The 26,682-nt window shown below is 43.3% G+C and overlaps 1 protein-coding gene across 2 annotated transcripts in view; it reads right to left on the bottom strand.

Annotated features, from left to right (window-relative positions):
• LOC141014567 (disks large-associated protein 1-like) overlaps positions 1-21,767 on the bottom strand; it is a 44,542-nt gene extending 22,775 nt beyond the window's left edge. Inside the window, exons 1-5 of one of the 2 annotated variants that reach the window (XM_073488413.1) lie at positions 20,697-21,761; positions 18,548-18,762; positions 13,181-13,358; positions 10,006-10,265; positions 6,504-6,532 (exon numbers count right to left, since the gene is read on the bottom strand). In XM_073488413.1, the coding sequence (XP_073344514.1) occupies positions 6,504-6,532; positions 10,006-10,265; positions 13,181-13,358; positions 18,548-18,762; positions 20,697-21,761 (1,747 nt within the window). Of the gene's footprint in view, positions 1-6,503; positions 6,533-10,005; positions 10,266-13,180; positions 13,359-18,547; positions 18,763-20,696 lie in introns of both variants that reach the window. The other variant, XM_073488414.1, reaches the window with a different exon arrangement.
• Between the last annotated feature and the right edge of the window lie 4,915 nt (positions 21,768-26,682).

The following is a 26,682-nucleotide window of genomic DNA, read 5'->3' as shown; positions in this document are numbered from 1 at the left end:
ATCAATGTGTCAACGACCAAGCCTTCCTGTACAGATATTCTTTACATGATACTAACATAATCCCATGTGACTGTGGCCTACTTGGATCACCAGAGATATGTGTGCACAGTATGTGTGCGCGTCCGTGGCACAGAGGGTGGAGGGTCTTCCGAGAATAGAAAGCGGGAAGCTGGTAGGTGAGCGGGCAGGCGACGTAGCTGGCATCAGTGGCGAACATGAACTGAAGTGTGTGCATGAGTCACTGAAGCACAGATGGTCGGTTGGAGACGTGGGGCCACAGACTTGCGCGTCTGCCACACAGTGGGGTCTTCAGGGCCCTCCAACTACACGAGCAGGCCTGGAACTGGTAAGTGGCACCAGTGATTTCTTTCTCCATGAGGCCTGTGGGGCTCAGCATCTCTCCGTTTCCCACTGGATGCTCACTTTAACAAGCGCAGTAGTCTGCAATGAACCTCTGAACTCCAATCCCAGAGGGGCCCCGACTCTGACCTAAATAACTGGACCCTGCAGAGACGTGTGTTGTGATGCTGTGCCAGGCAGTGCTCAGTGTGATGCAGGCCACACCTGTCGTCCTCCCATCAGAGATATGAAACCAAAATAGACCGGGGGGCTGGAGGGTGGTGACCATTTCCCGGCAAGCAGCATGTACTTTAGGTTAATCTCAGTGCGCTCACATGGTGTCAAGTTTGGAGGGAAAATAAGTTGAAGGGGGCCTGGGAGATTAGCTAAAACTTTATTTAATAGCAGTGGTAAGAGCTTGTCAGGCAAAGAAAATACTTTTTAAAAATCTAGACTAGTTTGATTTTAAGAAATGGCATTAGATTATATTGATAAAACAAAAAAAAAATCAAGCGGTTTAGAATTAATGTAGAAATAAACTGGAAGATAGTTTTGTATTCACACTGGCAACAATAAATAATTACATTTATTATTATTATAATTAATTACACGCTTTAATATCATTGTTTGTATTTACATTCTTGTTTAATATTAATTTAAAACACACTAAGTCCATTTTCATGTGAAGCATGAATAAGCAGAAAGCATGGGATGGGCGCTGTTTGTTTCACTGTCAAGCAACGCACAGTAAACACACAACTTCCGGTAGCGACTTTCAAAGTAAAAGGCATGTGACGCATGATAAATGTCACTATTATAGCCTATTATTTTTGCTGACCTTACTTCGAGCACTTTACCTGCATAGTGGACACCGTTGTTAGCCTATGAGTATCTTTTACACGAATCCAACAGGAGTTGCTACGACTCCAATGTGTCCGTTGTTATTTTATATTTTGGCATCTCGCCACTTCCCCACCCCGCACCATTCCGACACAAATCCGACTTTTATTTTGAAAGCCACGCCGCCTGACTTCCGGCCCGTGGCTCTCCTGATGCGGGCAGCTAACCATCCCTCATCATGCCTCGCTCACAGAGCAACACAACAGCGGCTTGTACTCACAAAGGCGGATCCAGTAGTCACACATGCCGAGCAGCGCGCTGTACAGGCTGTGGAGTATCGTCATGAAAGCTGGAGGTCCCGCAACACTGAGCCGAGCCGAGCTGACCGGACGAGTCCTCTCTCTTTTCCTTCCCCTCTCTGACGATATTGGATCTTATGTCAGGATGTGGACGCGCCTTGATCGCACCCCCCACCCCCTCCTGCTGCTGCTGCCCCGCACAAACACTTGATAGCTCATTCAGCACAGGGTGGGACAGTCCCGCTCACAGTCCAGTCAGCTGGAAAACTTTACTGTGATGTCTCCAAACTTTATTCATGTACTCTCCCATCATTTTAAAAATCATTCACTGAATGGGTTTTTTACTTTGTATTAGTTGTTTATTTAATTACAGGGCCACACAGCCAGGAATACTGAGGTCACTAGTCCAGATCCCCCCAGCAAAACACCAACATTAAAGACAATGACATTTACTCAGTTCATTTAAATGCTCTATTATATTTCCATCTCATTAATAACGGTCTTACTGTTGTTGAAAACCTTTTTCCAAATCTCTTTATTTACTTTTTTTAGGTAAATTGTCCAATTCTTAGATAAAACATCGAGCCTTTACAACCCAAATCTTTGCCCCCTGGCCTCGGTACGCCAGGGGGCAAAGATTTAGTGCAGGGTTACTTCTTATTATTGAGATCATCATCTTCTTTTGGAGTTTTTTGTGGATTTACATAAAACATCTTTATAGACATTAATTAAAATTTCAAATCATTTTTATGTTGTGTTATAAAAAAATCAACACCAGGGAGATTATATATAGCAACATGCAGTAATACCTTGACTGCACCTTGATTGTTTACCTTCCCGACCTTGCTCTTAACTCATCACTCCGTTAACAGACACAACAGGCCACAGTAACTCACTGCAGCCGTGAAGAAGCACCGCTCAGGTCGGTTTTCTGCCACGGGGGCCTTTCACCTGTAGTCTTCCTCAAACCCACCTTGAGAGGGGACCTTCTCAAAACACATGATGACACACAGGATGCCCCGGAGCTGCACTTTTCTTTGCTTTTATTTCACACGAGTCCTCCTGACATATGAAAAACAAATTTCAGCCTCGCTCTTGGAAATTTGCGTGGGCTGGTAAAGGTGTGAGGGGATCTCCGGACGAATGCTCGGCTTGATCCTGATTCGACCAGACGTGAGTGGTCTGTATCCCTGCCACGTATATTTAGCACACTGGGAAATCCGAAGATATTTATTCTCACACTCCCTCTCTCAGAAAAGAACTCTTGGAAAAGTGCCAGGGATGGCAGTGATTGTTGTTAATTGGGTCAAGCTGTCTGGTAGTTTTTCATCCACCCACTCACACAGCTACTGCAGAAAGAGAGGGCAGAGGTGCAGTGCTGTGCTACACTGAGCCCCTGGGGGCAGTGTTGTACAGGCTTTATTTTAGCCTCTGGTACTGTGCTGTAGATGGAGCTGGGAATATACACAGGAACCTCATGTGATCTCACTACAGTAAAGCTTGAAAACATTGCAGGGAATTTGGTTTAATGAGGGTACTGTTCCAGACTGAAAAGACCAAGTTTTACTAACCCAAAACACTAAATTTAGGAAACTGCTTCTGTCTGCTGGATAGCTTTAAGAGGCTGTTTATACCTGATTTACTGAGCGCTCCGATCTCAAGTGGACAGCTATAAATCCGTCAGTTTACACCTGGAATTATGTATCCCGAATGACCACTTGTCATTAGATCTAACTTCCCTGCTTGATAAGCAAATAAACACACACACTGCATCACAATGTACGGAGACAAATGGACAATGTTTTTAAACAAAAAAGAATTCACTTGATGAATAGCATTTGCCGAATTTACAAGAAGGCCCAAAGAATTCAGAATTTATCATAGAGAGGGTTTCACAACATTTATAAAGTTTCTCCTAACTCAACTACTCATTAAATTGAGCGCTTTTCTAAGGGAGTCTGGGGACTTCTCCAAGGGCGACAAAGTAGCACACTATATTAGTTACTTTTTTGGTGCAGACATGTTTCAAAATGATGACTTCTTTCACATATTTATTATAAATGGTGAAATTGGTTCAAACTGCGGCTAAATGTGGCCGGGTAAGATGCACTTCAGACACAGAAGCAGACAGGCTATGCTGCGACAAACTGACAGGAAAGAAACAACCTAATGTAGTAGATTTAATTCAGAATATACAAGAAGGCACACATTATTTAAAATTAGTCATAGCTGTTTCACAAAGCCAAGAGTTGATGAGAAGATTGATGCCACTCTCATGTCAGTAAGCTAAGTAAGAAGCTACCATCAGCAGTTGGCTATTAGCTTAGCACAAAGACTGGAAACTGGGGGAAACAGCTAGTATGACTCTATCAATATGTGAAGAATTTGCCACCAGCTCCAAGGATCACTAATTAACACGATATATGTCTTGTTTCTTTAATCTGTGCAAAAAACAAAGAGTAACAATAGCAATTTATGCTAAAACAACCGTCTTTGTGCTAAGCTAAGGTAACTTGCTGCTGGCGGTAGCTTCATACTTCACTTACTGACACGAGAGCTGCATCAATCTTCTCAGCAAGCTCTCAGCAGGAAAACAAAATCAGTTTTGCCCATGTAATAAGCATTACACCAGGACATATGAAACTTTACTTTAGGTTTGGGATCATACTTGGATATGAAACATAAAGTTTTGTTGTAGTCACTGAATCCCTGTGACGTCGCGCTAGCAACAACATTCACTTCTGGGTAGACAACTGTTGGTTGATTTGCATCGCAGACATGTGAAATCGGCAAACATGTTTATTTCTTTTGTCTTTTCAGCCTCACAGTGGTCTGACAAATCCTACGTTTCTGCTGTGCTTATTTCATGGATTGTGTTGCTTTGATTAACCAAAACCAACCACCGCTGTTCGGACGAAAGGTAAACTCAATCTTTCATTTTATTCAGTGAGGCGAGAGGTAAATTAGGTCTCCAACCTGACGTTAAAGTGTTGTTATTATATGAAAGCATCAATGAAACGCAGGGGTTTTCTACCCAGGTTATTATTTTGAATGAACACCGTGATTGGTTCTATTGTTATGAACTTGGCTTTCTTAGATGGATTAACTGTTTCATGCCACCTCTTCCTGTTACTCATGCTGGTTTTAAAGTGAAATAAAAGCTTGACACTGCAACAATGTCCTACTTTGGGGTAACTTTATTTTCACGTTTTAAATATTAGTTGATTTCCTGGTTTATAGATGGATAAACAAGTTGTTTCCTGGATGCTCGAGGAAGGTTGCCTGCTGAGGCTTGAATGACAGAGAGTGAAAGCTTCTTTGATCTTCATGCATGATATTATTCATATTATGCTGCATTAGAAACAACATCTTCATCTGTATTTATATATGCAAATTGGCCTCTTCAATTGCTGTTTATTTACATCACATTTACTCATTAATTATCTTTAAGAAGAGGGCATGCTCACCTAATCTATAGTGGTTATGTAAGTTTTGGTTTTATTTCGGATAGTACAGTGAGCACAGATAGGAGAGTGTTCCCAGAGCTGCGTCAGAAAACGAAATGAAGAGGTGGTATTCCCACTGAGTGTTTGACAAGACCATCAGCAAAAATGGGCCACAAGCATGCTTCAAACACTTACTTAAGGAATGCTTTATCGAGCGCAACGTCTCTATTCGGAAATTCACAGCCATTAAATTAAACATTGTCCTGTTGCCTATTACAGTAGCAATGGGAGGAAAGCCACCCTTTTCAGCCAATCCCTCGGCAACTCTGAAAAATAGATGCTGGGAAATTGAGGCTTGATAATTGACAGCAGGTCAGTGAGCCAAGGAAACCGAGGGTGAGAGGAAGAGAAACAGAAACTGTTGCACATTTCCCAGACTTAAGATCTGTGTGTATTCTCCTTCTAATTGAAGGTCAATTTGTCTTCTTAGAGAAACAACAGGTTGATTTACTCACCCTCCTAACTGCTGTTGTGAAAAGGCAGGGGATCTAGCTGTTGTGTAAGAGACCAAGGAGGGGGAAAGACAAAGCAGAGTGAAGAGGTGATGAATATGTTAACTGGAGACGATGCGGGGTGGAGGAGCCAGAGCTTAGAGGCAGTAAAATCCTCACATTAACCGATTGCTATGGATTTTCCCAAGCTTTAGAAAGAGGATCTGCTCCAGATTTTGTTAAACCGATCCAAAGGAGCTGATGTCTAGGCCAACATGTCTGTCCGATGCAGTCGTAAAATGTGTGTGTGAGGGATTGCATGGGTTAGCACGCCTGTGTGTGTGTGTGTGAAGGTGCCAGTTTGAGTGCACAGAGAGGCAGGCAATAGCAGCCGCAGCCACTTGACGTTCAAAGAGAGGAGATCAAAGGACAGCCCCTCACTTCGGTCTCCTTCCTCAGGATTAAAAAGATCATCAATAATAATGGGCTGGAGCAGCGCAGTGGGCAAACTAGAGAGCGGAAACTGATAGGTCTCTCACCTGTGTGTGTGTGTGTGTGTGTGTGTGATATTTTGGTGGTTTGCCGCGGGGACAAGTGGGAGCAGAAACCATAAGCACTGGCTGTTTTTCTGGAACTGCTGCCTGAACCGTCCCTCTGAAACATCATGCAATATTTACCACAACAGCGTCTTCACTTCTCACTTTGGGCTCCCAGCTGATTTCCTGTGAAATGTATGAACGTGTGCACATGTGTGTACGTGTCTGTGCGTGTGAGCGCCTGCATGCGTGCCTCTCCTGTGTAGTGGAATAACAGAGAAAAAAGCTGCGATTGTTTACTTGGCAGGATGTCACGAAACCATCAGTTATGTGAAGTCTATATGTGCGAGAGAAAAGAGACAGACCAAACCATTATATAATGTGTACCGTTCATGTATAAGAGCCTGTTTTTTTCTGTGGGTACTGTGCGTCTGTGAGCGTTGCACATCTCGGGCGTACAATGATGTTACAGCACATCTCCATTATGTGTCCATGTTATGCTGCATTGACGTCAAGTGGGATGGGAGGTAATGCTTCACATCATCATGCAACTCAAGATGGCAGCTGACAGTCTGACTGTCCTTCTATTGGTTTATTCTGATCCCAGTACAGACTCATATTAGAATCAATACCCAGTTACAAAATAGAAAGAGAAACTCTTTGATGAATATCAAAAGACATATTAACTAGATTACAAAACGCTATTTGTGGCTATTTATTGTAGGTGTAAATTGAAGTGACATCACGTCAGATATTTAACAGCTGTCATAAAAATTGCACTGCAAGTTCTGTACTACTTCTTTCTCTCTCATAAGGACATGTCTGAAATCCATTAATAAATCATTTCTAATCATATGTGAGGGCAGCATCACTTTATGTCCATGTTAGCAGTTGCAGCATGAGCAAAGGATGCATTAGCTTCCTCAGTCAGTCACATTTCCTGTGCTGCTACTCACCTTTAAGCTAAAAGCTAAACTAATTAGCTTAATCTTTGAAACCCCTCAGAATTGAGATTTTCAGATTTTCAAGGAGCATTTATAAGAGTTAGGGGGGTTAATTAAAGGATCCGGACCACTTGTGATCAGTGTATTTCACACGGTGTGTGACGTGTGTAAAACGGTAATTACTCTCTCATGACGTCAACAGGGTGGTAGTACATGTGTTGGAAATGAGGCGATTGAGAGAGCAAAAAGATCTTTTCCCATTCTCCTGCCAGTCTCCCTCTCTTCGTCTCCTCCTCAATCACGGCGTTTTCCCCCAAGAGGAGAAGAAGGAGAGCAAGCTAATTAATTACAGTGACTGACGACTCAGTTGTGAAGATCTAAGGAGGTGATGAATTGTGTAGTCGTACAACTATGACAGTAATCTGAAGCAATCCTCTACCTTCACTACCAACCACGGTGAACTGCTCTCTACAATGCCTCATGATATATCACTCGAGTGTGCTCTCCCTTCCTCTCCTGCTTGAACCTTAGCTGCAGCTGATTCCCAGATACAATAAGGTCGGCAGCAAATGAGGGTCAAGGGTCGCATGAAGTCGACAGCCGATCACGTAGAGTTAGAAAGGATTGTCCTCAATTGGAAGCAGCAGCATAATATTGGATCATCAGCGACCACACAGCACTGATATCTCTTCTCTGTACCTCCACACCGTCCATTCATCATGTGACAAACTCAGGTGCCAAAAAAGGATGTTCATTAAAATGCCAACAGCTGCAAGGCTACTGCCGCAGACATGTGTGCTACAGACCACACGCATGCACACACAGACATCTCTGCTTTAACACTTTTTTACCTGAGAGGGTTTTCTAGGCATTATCTTTACTTTACCGGCAACAGATCAAGACAGTTGCATCTACAAAGAAGTGTGTGTGAACAGACTGTAACACTACAGCTGTCTGGCTTGAAAACCAGAGTTAATCTCTACAACACTTCACCTGATAGATGGTATTCATTATCTCTTCCCTCCTCAGGCGAAAAGGAGCTCCGAATGTCCCTCTCTTGATCTTTTCAGTCTTCTTTTATAGATCAATAACTACCACCACACAACAGAACAATCAACTGAATCCTCTACTGCCCTTAATTGTGCTGTTACCCTGAATTGTCAATCGATGTTAAATGATAAAAATACAAGAACGCAACTCTATATTTCGAATGCTTCATTAACTGGAGAAGGGGAATGATAGTTTTGGAGGAAGTCAGCTGAAGCAAATATGAAACGTTGTTATATAAATGTTTACTCAGAGTTAATTTTAAGCCCTTTGAATTGATTGAACTAGTTTTGCCAATTTGCAGTAAATGTGTTTAATTATCTGACTGTAACCTTGACGGCGAGGTTTGGGGAAATGCTGTCTTTTAATTGGCACAGCTCAAAAGGAACGGAGGAGAAAGCCAGAGTGCGTCAGGCGACGGTGACTCAACCTGCACAATGTAAGGGAATGACGTTTGGATTTGCATTGGGAAACATAGAAGCACCCAGTGCTGGATGCCAGCACCACTCAGCATCAATACTGCATGCATGCAGTAATGCTGGAAAGCCAAGCGCTCCAGACCATGAGGCACACAAGAGGGCTAAAATAAGACCTAGCAGCCACTGAGCTTTACAGCTCGAATAAGCTCTTATGTGGGAAAAAAACAGTTCTGCATTCATCATATTGTATCTGAGAGGAAAACTGGGTCAGATGGATAATAATGCAGAGGGTTTGAGTCTACAAAGTGAAACTATTCCCTGATCAACTATCCAAACAACAATTTCCTTCAGGAAAAATACTGACCACAGCCCAGTCGCAAGAATAAAATGACGGCATTTTAAGTTTCTGCAAACAATGGGTGTGTTCAGATGTATATGTGTCATGTATTCCATTTCTACAATATGTGTCATATCATGTTGACATTACAAATATATGAGCTGACTTTGTTGTCGGGAGGTGGAGGGGATGGTGGCGGCGTTGGGACGTTGTGACATGTCCAGCTTTGTTTGTGGCCAAAACCAGGTAGTTTAAAGGATAAGTTCCCCCAAAAATGAAAATTCAGTCATTTTCTACTCGACCTCACGCCGATTGAAAGATGGGTGAAGTTTTGTAGTCCACAAAACATTTTTGGAGATTCACAGCAAAACAGTGTTGCAGCATTCTCACTGAACTAGATGGGGACTTGTGACGAAACATAAAAAACAACAAAAAACATTAATAGAACATAAAATGGCTCCATACAGTTTATCCAGCGTAATCCAAGTCTGTGGAAGCCTAAATGATTTGAAAAGACGTTATTTACACCCTCCATGTGCACTCTAATGCTTTTAGCTTAGCAGCTACAATGAAGTAAATAACATCTTTTCATATGACTTTGGGCTCCCTGGGTATTCTGAAGACTTGGATTATGTCAGAAGTGAATGTATGGAGCCATTTTATGTTTTTAAGTTTTAAAAGTCCCCACCTACTTCAATTGTTCAGGAGAACATGCTCCTGAACATAAACGCAGTTTTGCTGTGAAGCTCCAGAAATGTTTTGTGGACCAGGAAACTTCACCAGACTTTCCATCAGCATTGGGGATGAGTAGATAATGACTGAATTCTTATTTTTGGGTGAATTTTACCTTTAAGCCAAAACATGATTTTCCAAACCCTATCTGAGATGTATTGTGTTTTGGGAAATTTAACCTCAAGAAACATCAAGTTGCAACATAAGGAAATGTAAAGTGTTGAAATATCGATGTATATATATATATATATATATATATATATATATATATATATATATATATATATATATATACACATACATATATATATGTATATATAATATATTTATTCTGAAGCGTGGGTTGTTGATCCTTTATACAACAATCTCACTCTGCCATAACTGCAGCATTAATTCATTTATTTATTTATTAGTGTGTATAGTGTGTGACACTATATACATACTGCATAAGTTAGAGGACACATCTATAATACATACCTTCTAGGCACACAGATAAATTCATAATGCGCCGTGAATTATGCATGTTCACACATGTTCGTAAGTACATGAGCTTGTGTGTGTTCCCATGTTCCCACCTACCTGTGCTGCTCTGGATGGTCCTGACAGTGGTGGTGTTGCGCGGGGGTGAATTGGTCCTCCTGTTGCCCACCGCGACGCCTCCCTCCTCCTCTTCCTGCGAGCAGCCTTTCTCGATGGCACGCACGTAGCTGTGGCTCCGCATGCGGAAGCAGCCGGGCATGGGCAGGTCCAGGGCATCCACCGCCTGCGACTCCATCTCGCTGAACACTGACTCACACACCGCCTCGATCTGCCCGTTCACCTCCACCTCGCTCACCTGCGGAGGAGGGGGACACAGGCAGACATACAGTACGTGCAAACAAAGAACAAGACGAAAAAACATACACAGGAGGGCACGCACCCAGGCACAGTGAAAAATGTAAATATAAAAATGCACAGGCACACACCAGCAAAGTCCAAGACTAAGGAGAGGGACAGTATATTACAGAAGGCCATCTCTTTGTGCTGCAAGAATTAATGTTGTAGAGCTATTCCACTGATTAAAGCTTCACTAGGCAGATGTTTTACGTTCAAAAACACTTAAATCACAAAACGGTTGCTGCAACTAGACACAGTGCTCCAGTGTTCCCAGAATTTGAAGCAGGAGGAATCACAACACTTGCCAAAAATACATTCTGTTGTTTGATATGGACACTTCTCTGCTTACAGAGACACAACAAATAACTTTGAAGTGTCATTTAAACAAGAGCTCTTACTGACAAAAGTTATTTTTTACTCAAATCAATTCAGAACAAGCAATCAAAATATGAAATTGCAGGAAGAACAATGGTGTAATTTAGTTTTTAATTTCTAGTCACGTTTAGTGTCTTCAGTTTCAGGTCTCATTCAGACCAAATCTGGCATTCTGGTAAAAATGCCAATCCTCCCATTTCTTTTTTTGGGTGTGGGTATTGCTGTCTGGGTTTGGGTTTGATTATTTCCTGTTTTATTTTGTAGTTCTCTCCTCGTGTGCTATGTGTTGCCTTGCACCTCCTCTCTTTGTCCTTTCCCACCTTTGTCCTGTTCACTTGTGTTTCATTTGTTAAGTGTTAATTGTATTTTATTTAGCTCATGTTTTCCCCTGTCTCTTTGTCAGTTTGTCTGTTTTCGTCCTGTGTCTCCTGCATTCCTGTGTCTGTCCCTCGTTCCTTCTCTGTGCTCTGGATTTGGTCCCCACGGCTTTATGGTTTGTCCTCCGTTTTCATGTAACTGTTCAGTTTACTGGATTGTAGTTGTTGCCTGCCTTCTTCGGATTTTAGATCGCTGGTTTGTGTTTTCAGGTTTGTTATTAAAGCTCGCCTTTTGTTATTTTACCTGCCCGCCTCTGAGGGTCTTTTTTAAAGACTCTAAACAAGTGCGTTTCGGCTACTGCGCTGTGGACCGCAGGGGTTGTGGGAAAAAAACAGCCTGTGGTGAAAAGTTGAAAGATAATCAGTCTTTGAGAAACACAACCCGATGTCAGGTTGTTGTGGACAACCACATAAGCCAGCAATCAGACCAGCTGGTCAACAGTAATGTTGCTCAAGCCATTTTTACACTAAAATTATAAAAATGATCCTATAAATATAGCCTACTAATAGTACTTATGATCAAAGGTTTTTATGTTTTCTTATGTTTTGGTTGAAATTACACATTGGCTGTCAGGGTGAAACAGATACTCTCTTAAAGGCCAAAAACATTAGAGGTTTTTATGTTGCTTGCTCAAATTGGTCAAATGTCCACCTCCCCGCTGCCATGTGAAGCTTTAAGCCATAGATAGAAACTTCTGTATACTTTAAAAAAAAAGAAGAAATATATTCAAGAAAAATAAAAGAAAGTCCAGTGAGTGATAAGGGGGAGGAATCACTGTAAGATGTAACTTCAAAAGGGCCACACAACAGAGTGAAGTACTACAAGTGCCGCAGGTGAGAATTAGGAAGTGACAGAGCTACGACTACTGGGAGTTGAGATGTGACTTGAGGAAATCTTACTACACCTGCATCATTAGCCGATGCAGTCTGGGTTTCAGAACAGGGACTAAAGACAAAAACAACTCTTGCTGCAGACTTGTGAGTTGGGTGTGTGCTGCGTGAGGGCAGATAACACAGAGCTCCATTCCATTCCTTGAAGTCGCTCTTGTTCAGCTCTTAACGAAGGAAAAGTTTGCAAGATGTCTGCACAAGAGGACATGTAGGAATGGGATGTGGCTAGGGACTAACTACTGCATTCAGTTTTGGGTGTTTGTCAGTGACGAGAGCGTGCAGTCAGAAGAGTGAGAGTCTGTACTGTAGAGCTTGGAGTCAGAAAGGTTCGTGTGCCTCGAATCAGTCCGCTGATGTTGAGCTTCTTTTTATGCACATACAAATATGAGAGTGAGTGAGTGAGACAGAGAGCCTAGCAGCACCTCTTTAATTCTGTGGCATTTCTGTAGATGCCAGGTCCGGTGTGTCATTCTCCTCTGGCCCTGATCTGTGCCAGGACCTGAAGGGGTGTCTCAAAGGTCCATCAATCAGTCGGCGAGGGAAACTGTTGCTCCTGGGCTTTGGAGGGGGAGTACATATGCCTATTACCCCGGGCAAAAAGGTAGGCTAAGCTCCCCTGTCACTCTAAATGATGTGGAGTCGAAGCCGTGCCCAAAATCCAACATTACGAACATCATATTTTGCAGCAGTCGTGGCAATAACAGACCTCCACTGTTGAGTGTTTCCTGTCAGCTCTCAATATGTTCAATAACTATCAAATCAAGGCAAATGCCCATCATCACTTGGAGCCAATCCTAATTTGAATTATTCATAACATTCATATGGCTGCATTTTAATTCTTGTTTTTCATCTCTTATATAACAGATGCCAAATTGAAGAGAGTATTTTTAGCCCGTCATTTTGCTTTACAAAGTATGCCGAAGCAGAAGGAGCATATTAGGGTAAGGGGGGGGGTTTCTGTATGCCCTCCTGTTTAATTAGCCAATCTGAATGCGTCTGTAATCATCTGAGCTCCAGAAAACAGCATGCAGACATATACACTAATTGGGAGATTGGGGGTTTTGGTACTTTTCATATTTTGCCGGATGGTGACCTGATTGTTAACTCACACCTAAAGACGGTTGTGATGGGATCTCCTCCCCCCTGCACAACCTTGTTGGACATAGCAGTTGAGGTACAGGGGGCATAAGGGCCGACGGCAGAGAGGCACGGGCCCCTGGGTGCCACTAACCTGGCTGATGGTGCTCATGGCTCTCATGTAGCTCTCGTTTCGCGAGCGGAATTTAGGCGAGGCCAGAAGCCCTGCCGGGTCCAAGCTGTCCAGACTCCTATTGATGGAAACCTCACTCACCGCCCGCAGATAGCTGTGACTCCGGATCTGTAGCTTGGGCGAGTGCTCCGTGGAAATCCTGCCATACGAAGAAAAAGTCAAAGCAGAGGAAAAAGGAGCTTGGTTAAAAATGTAGAAACAAAGCAAGATGGAGGCGGACAAGGAGCAGAGGAAACAGAAGGCGAGATAAAGCAATGAAAAGACAGCGAGAGAAGGTATTTGCAAAGTACCTGGCAGCGCGTATTAACCCACAGATACGGATCAATCTGCAATTGCTTCAGGAGACACCCTTATCTAATCAACAAGCACAGTAGTATTGAGAAACACTCGCAGTAGCTTAGGTTGTCTGTCCTTGAAGCACCTTGTAAGCACTTTCTAAAACACTTAACGTAGAGAACACTCGCATAGATATGTCAGAAGAGAGAAGAGGAACTGTGTGTGAGAGTGTGTGTGTGTGTGTGTCTATGTTTAATCTAAAAACAGATACGTAATCAACACAAAAACACACACACACCCATCTCCAAGGAAGATGAATAGGTGTCTCATTAGCTCTCACCTGCCTCCAATCCCATCGCTCAGCATGCTTCGCGCCTGCGAGTCTGTGTGTGTGTGTTTGGGTACATGTGAGGAAAGTGTGTGTGTGTAGGTTACGCAGCAGTTGGATGCCAGCTAAACAATTCATTAATCAGGGGAAATAAAACCTAAAAAGGCTGACTCGCTTTCCTCTTGATGAACATGGTGGCCTACTAAACCAACTTCCAGAGAACAAAGTGCACAGAGAAACGAATACATCAATCTTAGATTATTCACAGTCTATGAGTACATAAAAACATTGACACACACACACACACACACACACACACAGGCACATACTGTACACACACACAACCCCTTTGCCTCCGGGTCAGGTCTGCTTTAATTATGTATTTCCTCCTCAAAATAGAGCGTGGTTACCACAGCAAAGCAAACTAGATTACTCATTCTTGGATGGAAGGATGGAGGGTAGAGGACAGCAGAGAGTAATCGGGCTAACGAAAGGACAGATGAGCTATTGAGATGGGAACAAAAAGGTAATGATTTTCCAAGAACAGTTGCTAATTTTAAAATATGCTGTCCTCTGAGCTTTTATATGAAAGCTCTCAATGGTTACTCATGCTTGCCAGTTCGTTTTTATCAACAAGCTTCATTCTTTTTTAATCAGAGGTTTCCCGTCGAGGTGTTCTGTAGTAGCACTGTGCTTTTAATGCATATTTAAAGCAGTCTTTCCCTGTCTGTGGGGTTGTCAGGCGAAAGAGGGAGGTGATTTGTTGTCACGATTCAGAGACGGTGTACAACTTTGTTACACAAATGCTGTTTTTAGATGCCAGTCTGTTCTGATGTGGTTCCAAAACATTATCCTCTTTGATATGGAGCCCCAGAAGTGACACAAAATTGCAATAAGTTGTTCGACAAATCATAAGTACAGCTGAAACAAATAATAAATTGACTGAGAAGTCAATTGACGGAAGTTTTATCTGCAACAATTTCGTTTAGTTTTGTAATTGTTTTGGTAAAAAATTCCAAACATAAGCTGGATACACCTTCTTAAATTTGAATCTTTCTGGGTTTATTCTTTCTTTTTTTGTGTTCCATAATAACAGACTGTTAGGTCAGGACAAAGATTGTATTGTGCTGCAAAGATAAACAAACAAACTGAGCTTAAAGGACAACACAATTTCATACTGCTTTACTTTGTTTACATTTGGCAGACCCTGCCACCTTTCTAGTTTCAAACAGTGTTCTGGAGACCTTATTTTCCTCTGAGAACATCTTGTTTATTGAGTTATGGAAAAGATAAATATTTCTGAGTTTGTATTATTACCTCATTAATATTGTAAATATTGAATTTTTGAGGTTGAATTTCTTCTTCAAAACTACATAGCGCCCCTTTAACTCACTCATTTCATTCTTTAAGTCCTCTGTTTTCCCTCCTTTCCTATGCAACATTTCCCATTCATCTTAAAATATGGACCAGTGGATTATAGAAAATAGAAGCTGCATTATTATACATAAAAAAGAAAATCTAAATGCACATCCCAAACTTCAGAGATTGGTATGAATCTTCCCTATGAGCTGCCTGGAGACTGTGGATGATGCACAGAGGAATCAAGTCAAAAAAGAATCAATCTACCAACACCATTATCCTTATCCACGTCTGCGCTTGATTTCCCTGTAGGGCTGATTATAGCCTGAACCAATGATGTCTTTGTGGCAACTTGAATGGCAGACCCTGCCTGTAATCAGACCACCTAAGGGGGGGAAGTTCAGCCTGACACAGGGTGTCCCTCTATGGAACAAGTGACATTAATGAACACACGTTCCCCTTTGACATTCAGGAATCAGCGCTTGCTAAAGCTGTCTGTTGATTACTACTGCATAACTCCCCCTTTCTTTTCAGCACCTTGTCTCTCCCTGTCAGTCGACTCCCTGCTTCCTCATTTGAGAGGTTTTTCTCCCTCCAACTGGCCCATCCTCCATTTGCTTTTACCTTCTCCTCTTCCCCCTCCTCTTGGTAACTGTCTGAATATGAGTCTTCAGAGTGCTGACTGTGGTAGGAGGACTACAGTGACTGAAAGACAAAGATGTGATCACTGCAACCTATTATTCAAGATGTCTGTTTTGGCTGAGAAATAAAAAAATAAACACGATAAAATCTAGGCCAAGAATGAATGAATTTGCGGCAAAAAGAAAGACGACTGAAGAAGAAAGGATGTCATTTTCTCCTGAGCTTGGAATAATCTCAGCCATTTAAAATACAAGCTTTATTTGTGCGCTGTGTTTTATTAAGGAGGAAGGTTATCATTTGGTGCGAGTAAACAAACACAACAACTTCTCAAGAGCAATTCATCACCATTCAAGGACACAGTGGTCACAGGATGGGCTCTGAGACATATGGAAGAACAAAGCTGATTATTTAATCATTGCCGAGTGTGACACAGACTTTTGCCAGCTCCCAAAAGCACAGTGTGAAAACAAGACGTCAGCTGCTCCCGCCTTATTCTCTATCTCCAACGAGCAGCAGTGCAGCTTGGTTTGTTCCACTGGGTTCCATCAGATGATGATGGCGCTCCCCGAGCCAAATTCAAGTCATTAGTGGGCCCCAAGCTGCGCCACTTGCACTTACATAAGGATGTGTGTTTGTGTTTGTTTGTGTTTGCGCAACCAGTACCAGTGACTGAGCACCCACTGGTGTTCTTCTCATATGTGTGTGTTACACAGCTAATCAGTCACAGCCCGGTGCTGCTATAGGACTTGTGTATTCAAGTCTTTCACTGTGTCACTATGATGGAAAATATTGTCATCAGGTATGAGTTAATTTTATATCAAGACAGTTGTTCAGTAATGAAATTGGCGGAGGGACTAAAATGATACATTTTCACGTCATGAATGTGCCAGAAACAGTTGTAACAGAGGAGAAAACATAGTCCCATTGTGAAAGAAAACGGTGGATACATTATTTTGAGTGTCACAACCCCCGCGAAATGACTCCTCTCACTATCATAATTTGAGCCATTCCGTTCAATAACATTTGGAAAGTCTAGAAGAGCTGCATGATTAAATTATTTTATCCCCCTTCAAGTTAGCTGGGCACTAAACCGGAGGTTAGCCGGCTCGGTTGGCGATCCAGGTATTTTCATAGCAGCGAAGTGTTTTTGGCTTCAAAACACCACTTAGCAGCTTTCATAGGAACGGGGCTCCACCTCCAACGCTGTGTTGCAACTTTTATCTTTTCATAGTTTTAACTATCAGTTCTCGGGATGAGATATTGATACTGCAATATATTGTATCACTTCCTCTTGCGATATGATTATCGATACACTGGTGCAAATTTGAAATATTTGAATTGCATGCAGCTGCGTCATTTTTTCGTTATGGCCTACTGTAGAAACATGGCAGACTCTGTGGAAGAGGATTCGCTTCCTCTGTAGATATAAAAGACTTTTATATCAGCTTACCTTTTATATCTACCCACAAGTTTCAGGTGATTACATGTATGATAATGAATGAAAACCATTATGAATATTATATTACATTTCCGAAAATAGATTGTCCTAAAGCTTTCACACTCGACCTTCTTAAGATTAACTCACGTCTGAACTGTAGACAGTGCTGTCAGCTGAACGTGTTTCAAGACTTTGCTCAGCCAGAAACCTTCACGATGGAGTCTAATATTGCTGAATACTTTATGAGCTCACACTGTGAGAAATATGCTGCTGAGCAGAGAATGCCTCGTGCATCAAGAAACAACTTCATCAGAGTCTTCAAATGATAAAGCTCAGCTTTTAACTTTAGATCTTGAATGAAAAGAACTGCTGTGGTGGAGAGAAAAATATCCCTTGCATGTTCTCGACCCACAATGAATTTCTCCTCAATGTGACATTTATTTTTTAACACACTTCAGTACATGGACAGGCATCGTGTATTTTCAGTGAAGGCTCAGTCTGTTCAATGTGTGTGACTGTGGTGCTACAGAGGCGAGTTATTAAGTTGTGCCAGCTGAGAGTCAGGGACTCGCACATGAGCCAGACTGCTCCCGGACAGATGCTGGAGTAACACTCATCTCCCTCTGTTTGCTGACTTCTCTCTCTCTCTCTCTCTTGCATTCGATTCATCTCTTATGTGAACACTTGAACATTATGTTCAGCATGTAAAATACACACTAAAACCAAGACGTCACCCATTGGTTTGTGAACTACCATTTTAAAGCCTGACATCTGGCATTATGGTGGTCGCCATCTTGGTCTTCTGTAGCCAGAAGTAACTACAATTTGACAAGAAGGTAGAGCTGGGGAGGATATCCTGATCGGATCTGACTGAGAGCCCAAGGACATGACATGGTAGAGACTTATCAATCCAAAGGTAACTACAATCGAAAGCATACCCTGCTCCATCGTCTTAGCCATTGAGACGATAAACTAATTAGGAAACTGTTCACTGAGATAATAAATCAAGAAAGAAGTAGGTTCATTTTCATATAAGTCTTTTTTAAACCAGTGGAGTCACCCCCTGCTGGCCATTAGAAAGAAATCCGGTCTAAGGCATTTCAGCATTGGCTTCACTTTTCAGACTAAAGACTAAAATGCTAAATTGTCACTGACTTGAGCTTCTCAAATGTGAGGATATGCTGTTTCATATAACTGTAAATGTAATATTTTGTGATTTTTGTCAACTGTTTGGAAAAAACAAATAACCTGAAGACCATTTCTGATGAATCAAATACAAACTTACTTGAGCGTGGTCATCTCTGTGAGGGATGGCTGTGTGGCCTTCAGGTAGCTGGCTCGTCGAGCCTGGACCTTGGGCGAGGGTTTGGGGCTGCAGTCCGAGTCCCCGCTGTCTTCTTCTGCCATGGCTTTGATGTAGCTGCCGCTGCGCATCCTCCGGCAAGGAATCTCGTCATCCTTTCCCAGCGGAGAGAACCCGCTCCAGTCATCCTGAGGCACCTGTAGAGAGGAAGTGAGGTGAGATAAGGTAAAGAGGGAGCGAACACATTACACCCCCAAGATATGAGAGCTCATACAGATGCACTTACACATGAACAAAGCGAGGCTCTACATTTTCTGCCCCGGCCTGATATAAATCCCTGTATCACACAGTGTACTTCATGCGCTAAAAGCCTAAGTAGTAACAGTATCAATGCAGGTCTGCCTCGATCATACCATGAGCTTGGGTAGTCTGTCCTGTGTTGCATGCGGCATATCAAATGCAGGGAATGACTTGTTTTGACAAAACGTTGCAGTACTCTGGCCCCTGTCTGCTCTCCTGACTTTTCACACACACTAATGAAGGTAAAATAAAAGGAGGTAAAGCTATCTCCCAGCCCTAATCTAAAAGAGAGAGAGTCAAAGACAGCAGACATAGAGAGAGAGGGAAAACAAAGGGGGTTTTGTTCAGCAGAACCACTGCAGTCCCAATGTGAGTGGCTGTTAGGGCACCAGCTCTGAAGTGAAAGAAATGAGATACAGAGCGAGAAAAAAGTGCACGAGAATCATTCAACAGACCGGTGGGTAGCTAGGAAACCAAGCTGACTTTGATGTCAGGGGGCAGCAGCAGACTGTGCTAACATCTTGGGAAAGACCGGGTCTGCGATGACGTCAGAAGAATTTATTGTTATAGAGAAAAAGCCATAAAAAATGAATGGAGTCATGCTTTTAATCCAATTAACCTCATAGTGATGTGCAGCATATTTCAAATGTTCTAACCTGTGAATTCAGCACAAGTGCATGAAAAGGTGAGGCGTTACTTTAAGTGTGCGAAGTGTGTGAACATGAGACAATGGATAACAGGACCCTATCCCAGTAGGTGAAGCAAACAGCACGTCAACGTCTTGTGTTAAGGATTCAAAAAACGTAGCTCAAACTAACTAGTGAGGCTGCTCTCCTTGAAGCCTGTTTTTTTCCCTTTCCGTCTTTCTTTCTAGAAAAAAGAGCCGGCTCTTTTAGGCTGGCAGAAATGTTGCCGTACTGCAGCGACAACATCCTCCCTTGATCTGCTCGCTCCGTTTCTCAGGCTGTTAAAATGCACGGCCACACAGAAGTTTCTCTCTGTCTTTAATGCTTCCTCACTCTCTCTTTCTGCCTTTTACTTTCTCATTCACGCCCTTCTCTGTCGCCCTTATTTGCACTCTTTGGGTCACACACACACACACACACACTCTCTCTCTCACACACACACACACTTCCTCCTCTATTCTCCCTGCCTTTTCTCTCCACTGTTCTCCTTTCTTATACTTGCAGCTCACCCTGACATGAGGAAATCTATGCAAACTGAAACATTTTTATCCTTTGTGAAACAGTGACTGAGCACCCACTGCCACCACCACTAAGCTAGAGAGTATTTTTTCTTTCATTTCTTTGCCTGCTCACCTCTGGCTCTCTCTGATCTCATAGTAGCACCCTGCTCTCGCTCCGTGAATACGATTTAAGATGCCTACACACACCAACACTGCTATGACCAAGACCAGTACACTCTCAGGTTTCGTGGTGATGGTACATGAGCCTGAACCTAAAATCAGCTTACAGCATTATCTCATGCTATGTGACTTTTGACATACTGTGCAGTACAAAAGTAAAAGCTTAAACATCCACATGCTCACATATGAATATTTCCATGCACAAAGGACACAAAGACAGAGGAGCAGATGCCATGTGAGGATTTTGCAAAATGTGTTTTGATGAAATCAGGGACAAAGTCAGCCTATAATTATTTGAGACACAGGGAATGAAAGGATGGGCTCTGGGTCACTGCCTCCCCAGTCATCCCTTCAGGCTCACACACAAACAAACACAGATGCATGCAGAAGCGTGGAGGAGCAGCTGGCACCGCAGGTTGCATGAAGTATGACATGCGAGAGGTGGGGCTGTTGTAACAGTCCTACCTGTAGGAAGTGGCAGGTGCGCCCCTGCTCGGCTTTCACTAGAGCTTTATCTAGGTTGACTGAAGCCTTCTGGTAGACCTCTCTCGCTCTGCTCACCGTCAGAGTGGAAGACCACGAGCTCTTCTTCAGCTGCACTTGGCCGTCCAGGGGGCCTACCAGCGGCATGGCCCCGCTGCTGCCCCCAGAGCACGTCGAGCACTTCACATCATTGTTGCTGCGTGACGTCTTGAGCGAGTGGGCGCTGATGGTGTTGTAAGACTCCATGAAGTACTGTGACTGGGATTTGTCCGGGTGACGCCCCATGGTCATGACCCCAGAAGGCAGGCCTCCACTGCTGCCCCCGTGGTGATGGTGGTAGAGGCACACCTCCCGGTCGAGCGTGTCGTCTGAGCTCCAGTAGCCTGAGATGGCGGTGCGCATCTTAGGCTCCGACTTGGAGCGGTCTTTGCTCTTACTGCGCTTACTGTGCTTCAGGGTGCCAGAGGAGGAGGGGGGGTCATCAGGACTGGATTTGCTGCCATTCATCCTCCCGCTCCCTCCTCCACCAGACCCTGAGGGCCCCTCCAGGGAGTGGGACTTGGTGAAAAGCTTCTGGACAGAATGAACGAGGTGGCGGATCCGACCAGGGCTGTCGCTACGTTGGTGTTCTACCGCAGTGCGCTTGTACTGCAAGGTGTGGTAGCCTTCACGCCGTACAGGTGCCTGGCGGTCGAACTGCTCCAGCAGGTTAGAAGGGATTCTGTTGTTGTTTCCACCACCTCCTCCACCTCCCTTACTGCTCCCTGTCGGCCCTGTATAAGGCACCACAGCACCACACTCCGTCTTCAGCTCATGGTGAGAGCTGTAATGTCTGCGAGGGAAGGTGCAGCTGGCCAGATCAGGATAGGCACTGCACTCGGACTGAAAGGAGCTGCGCTGTGTGTAGCAGGGGTGGTCAGCAGAATGAGCCTCCCCGGGGTTGAGGAAGTAGGACCGACGATCCGAGTGCCCAAGGGTCATGGAGTCATAAGAGGGGTCGCAGGTCACCGTGTGGTGGTGACTACGGCTACTGGACAGGCCTTTCATTGTCATCGTGGCCGGGTCGACGTGCACCTCCAACTGCTGCCACGGGAAGTTTGCACAGGCCCCAAAACTAGCTCTACAAAGAAACACACAGCCATGAGGTAGAACAGACAAACAAACAAACAAACAAGAAGAGAGAGACAGAAAAGAGAATTATAAATATCTCATATTTGCATACACTCAAAGCACAGTGTAATGTCTGCTGCATCTGCTTTAATTTGAAGAAGATGCTTCTTGGCACTCCTTCACGGACAAGAAAACTTGACGACGTTGACAGGACTTGGACCTGTTCTTTCATTTTTGTCCTTCAAAACTTCAGAAGGAGAATCTCTAAATATAGCAGCCACTTGGCATGTGGTCCCTGACATCCAGATCTGTCCTAAAGCTTCCTCTTGCTCCTCTCTGTTCACTCTGGTAGATTTCAGTGAGAAAGTGACAGGGGATCGAGGAAACAGAGACAAACAAAGGAAGACGAGGTATCAGGAAGAGTTCAAATCTATTTCCAGCTCAAGCGTGTGCTATATTTGTTCAAGGGTACTGTTAGAAATGAAGCATCAACAGAAAATGTAATGAGAAATTTGTGATGCGAATGCAATGGCAACCTCTGCAGAGAGCCCTAATCCCTCGTATAATTCAAAAGATGATGTGACAGATCAGCTAGTACTTAAAAAGTGCATTTATTCTTGCTTTACACTACACCTGCTCTATGTGCACGCAAGCACATCCCCCCACCCACAAACAACTAATGATCATAGCCCGATCCCACACTTTTCCTCTATGCCTCTAGTTCTCTTCTACGGGCAAACTAATTGGCCAGTAAAACCCAGCTGACAGCTTCTGGGCTGGTCGAGGCAAGCTGCAATAAACGACCTTTCCCTTACATGGCGACATGAAAACAATGGCATCCATCAGCGCCCTTAAACTGCCTTTCTTACGCATCTGGGGCTGTGGCTGGCTAACCGCTGAACCCACACTGTTTCCAATGGACTGGAGGTGAGGCTAACGAGACAATAATAAGAGCCCACGCACCCCGGTGTAGCCCTGTGACAGCAGTGTGGCCGAGAACTGCGCGGGGAATTCATTACTGCGATTTATAATGCACTACCAGAGGCCACTGTGGTAAATAAAAAAAGGGAAAAAATGAGGAGGAGGAGGGGGACAAAGGGAGGAAACATAACAAGAGAAAATGAGGGAGACAGAGTGGCGGAATGAAATATCATGTTAGTTCTTTACATAACTGGAGGACGCTGTGTAGGGCACATGCAGGATGTGTTTATGTGCATGAATATAGATTGAGTCAGATTTATTATTTTCTTTGACGTGGCTGTAAACCGGGTGCTGGATTAATTGAAAAATTGGGGGAAATTATTCATGGAATTTCCTCGTCTGTGCTAAACCAGGGACTCAAATCACTGTGGGAGAGAATTAAGCCGATATATTACTCTTGTATTGTTAGAGTGAAAATGAAAAAACACAGAGTGGTCAATCCCCACAGCCATCTGCAATATCCTCACAAGAGTGAACCCACACAAAGCGCGCACTACATACCACACAGACACGCACAGTGTCCGCTTCTTGCAGGGCACTTAAAAAGTGGGCTGTGTCCAACTAAAGGTATTCATTGCAGTTGACAGAGATCCCTTCTGTTGGCCGCTGAAGCACAGAATGTGACCTAAATAAAAGGCCCTCGCGGTGATCCACAGCAGCGTGTTTGTGGCACAGCTGTCTGCAGCACTGCACTAAAGCTGAAAAGCTGAAGTTGGGTCATGCTGGCTCTCTGCCTGCTAGCCACACATACACATACACAAACACAGACACACACACTGACATACAAATACATAGTGTATCTGACAGGCTGCATATCCATGCTGAATTCTGATGCTGCTCGCTTGTAAAGTACAGTTTATCAACAAGAGGAAGAGGATCTGCTGGTTCTGCCATGTCTGTCAGGTAGCTACGGCCAACAGTGACAAGAGGAAACCGCATAGACAGCTGCGGTTATGTATTATGCTATATGTCCATCATAGCTGACTGACCCAGTTGTGTCTTTACCTGTCTGGTCATAGCACACCTACAACTGGACAAGCTATTTTACAACTATGAAATAGTAAGAAATATGTTTGACAATTTCCTGATGTTGATTGGTGTTGATGATTATGTTTTTGGTTGTCTTTCCATACTTGTTGCTAGGAGCTAATGACTGTTTGCCAAGCCTGTCAAACACGCTACTGGGCTACATGATATCACGCCAAACGGCTGAAGCTAAAGCTACGTATCACAGGCAAAAAGTCAGGATAGGCTGCCAACTGGATGAAAATTTGCCTCTTGGCTCATCTGGCTACTATTGTTTGGTCATTTAGCGTCTGTTCTTGTTAGCATTTTCATTCAGAATGTTCACTTTTAATGTAACAAAACAAAAGGCTTTAAGAACAACAATTAGCAGGACGAAAGTGTCTCGCAAATGTAGCTTCTGCTATCTCTGGTAACATTGGTTGAAGTTGCTGGAGTGTGAGTTTCCCCAAATCAGATAAAGAGCAGGACAGAGCTACTCTTCTTAGTTAATTTTTGGCCTTTGTAATGTTTCATTTCGACAGTAGGTTGTAAGTTAGTTAGGATGGAGCAGCTTCTTGGAAAAGCAATGATCAGTTACAGCTGCTGAGCTATGATTGGACAATTGCTGTTTGTTGGAGGGATTTAGTGAACGGTCAACTTTCACCATGAGCCACAGCAGCAGTACAAGTCCGTGAACTGTGGTGCTTAAAAGCCCTTCCTTCACAACACAAAACCAACAAGGAAACAAATGAAAAACATCAAGAAGAACCCAAACAACTTGCCCCTTTTACTTTGTGTGAACAGGCTCCGAAAACCACTGAGACTTCATTACATTTAAAGTGATTGTGTGCTGAACAGCAAGGTGTGCAAACAAAATGCAGGAGTAGATAAAACAAGTCAGGCTATGAATGTTAATGCCCATTAGCACCTGCACTGCATCAGCACAGCAGGCTAAATTCTACTTAGATGCCATGCTTCTTTGGGCTCAGATGAGATAAATGGAAAATAGATTTTTCCTTCTCCATAATCTAACACAGTAGCCAGTCTTGGACGCATCCTCACAGCGGTCAAATCCATTCTTAATTTTCTTTATGTTAGCCTGAGCTTTCAGAGCTTTGATAAAATAAACAAAGGTGGTATGAGAATGCAAAGTAACATTGACTTACTGCATACCATCTTTGTAGGAAGCTATGAGATCAATATGCCTCAGTGTGAGAAGACTGCTGCAGCTTTTTTTGCTGGCCAAATAAAAGGCTGCTGTACAGATTGCAGTTGGTCTATCTCCCTCAGTCGACATCAAACACCAGTTGCAAGATGGAGCTCAGGGCTTACAGAGCATCTTTGAGGCCACATGGCTACAAAAGGTCTCTTCTTCTCTCTCCAACCTGGCAATGATTTTTCTCCAAAGGTCGAAAACATTACCAGTCTCCTCTCCACAGGGGGGCAAATCACCTCGGTGGATGTGGCTCATCATATGTGTGTGCGTGTCTTTATGTTTGTGTGGAAGAGGAAGAGAGAGTGCAGCACTTTACCTCTACTTTTCAGGTCAAGTGAAGTTTTGCCTTGGATTCTGCAAACGTTTGCAGTCCAAGGCCTCTGCATGAAATTACTGCACAGACTGGGTTCAGTATGTGTGAGATAGGAAGAGGATGGTAGAAGGCTTACAGCTTTGTCTACTGCATTGTGCCGGTCTTTAAATAAGGGGAAACAAAAAAAAAGTACTCCTGCATACTCATTTATTATTTCGAATCTAATACAAAAATGCTAAGTTCTCAACTTGCATGAAATGCAGAGTGTATTTCTTACATACCTGATTCATGTGACCTACTTTCTACTTTTAAAACATGCTGAATGCGAAAGGGTATAGTGCACACTGCGTTCTTGTATTTTTCATGAGCAAAAATCTCATTTTAGGAGTCGCTCTAGTTTTTCCCTCTTCCGGAGTCAATATGTGTGCACGCATGAACTGAGATGTCAACCTTGAAATTTGAAAAACAGGAGGATTTCAAAAATGTCATGGTCCTGTCCTTTTTGTTCATCGTATGTGTGTTTTCTGTGTTTTCCAGTTTTTGTGGCGTCTCGTCTTTGTCTTTTGCGTTTTCCCTCCACACCTGTCCTGTATCTGTTTAATTAGTCCAGCCCTGTTACCTGAGTCCAGCCCTGTTACTCTTCCTTCCTCCCTGTGTTTCTCCGCCTCACTCCACCTGCACCTAATCCCATTAGTTTAGGTTGTATTTAAGTCCAATCTTTTGTTCAGTCACTGTCGAGTCATCTGTTGAGTTTCCCTGATACTGCTGTTGGGTTTCCCTTGTGTGTTTGGGTCTACCTTCTCTGCTTCAATGTGACAGAAAGCAAAGTGGGGTTCTGGGAGTTCTACCGCCAAAAATGTGAGGTTCAAGGACTGTACTTCCATTCTGGTCACATTTAAAGAATGAAAATAGCAAAATAATAGGTAAAAGGTAACATCACTATTATGCCAGATAATTAAAATCTTAGTTGAAATTATTCATTTTATCATAGAAATGGGCTATGATAACTAACCGAAGGAAAAAGTGTGAAAATTGTCAGAAATCAGGACCCCGGAAAGTAACCTGGCGAGAGCAATGACAAACGTGAGTCTCTTGGGAAAATCAAGAGGGTTGGCAAGTATGCACAAAAGTACAATATTGGTGAAGAGAATTTTGTTAGTGGTACTCGATGCAAAAAGTTGGACAGTAATAAGCCTTTTTCAGAAATCATGTCCCAGTTACCATAATTGTGCACAGATCTTGCAGAGGCTCTAGTAAAAAAAACTAAATTCCACTGTCAAATAAAACTGTCTGCATGTCGAGATACCACCGACATGTTTCTATTTTTTGTTATTTGGGTGAAG

This window comes from Pagrus major, chromosome 19 (assembly GCF_040436345.1).
Source record: "Pagrus major chromosome 19, Pma_NU_1.0".
Taxonomy (NCBI): Eukaryota; Metazoa; Chordata; class Actinopteri; order Spariformes; family Sparidae; genus Pagrus; species Pagrus major.
The sequence above is the reverse complement of the archived record's forward strand: the minus strand, read 5'-3'. Positions and strand labels throughout refer to the sequence as shown.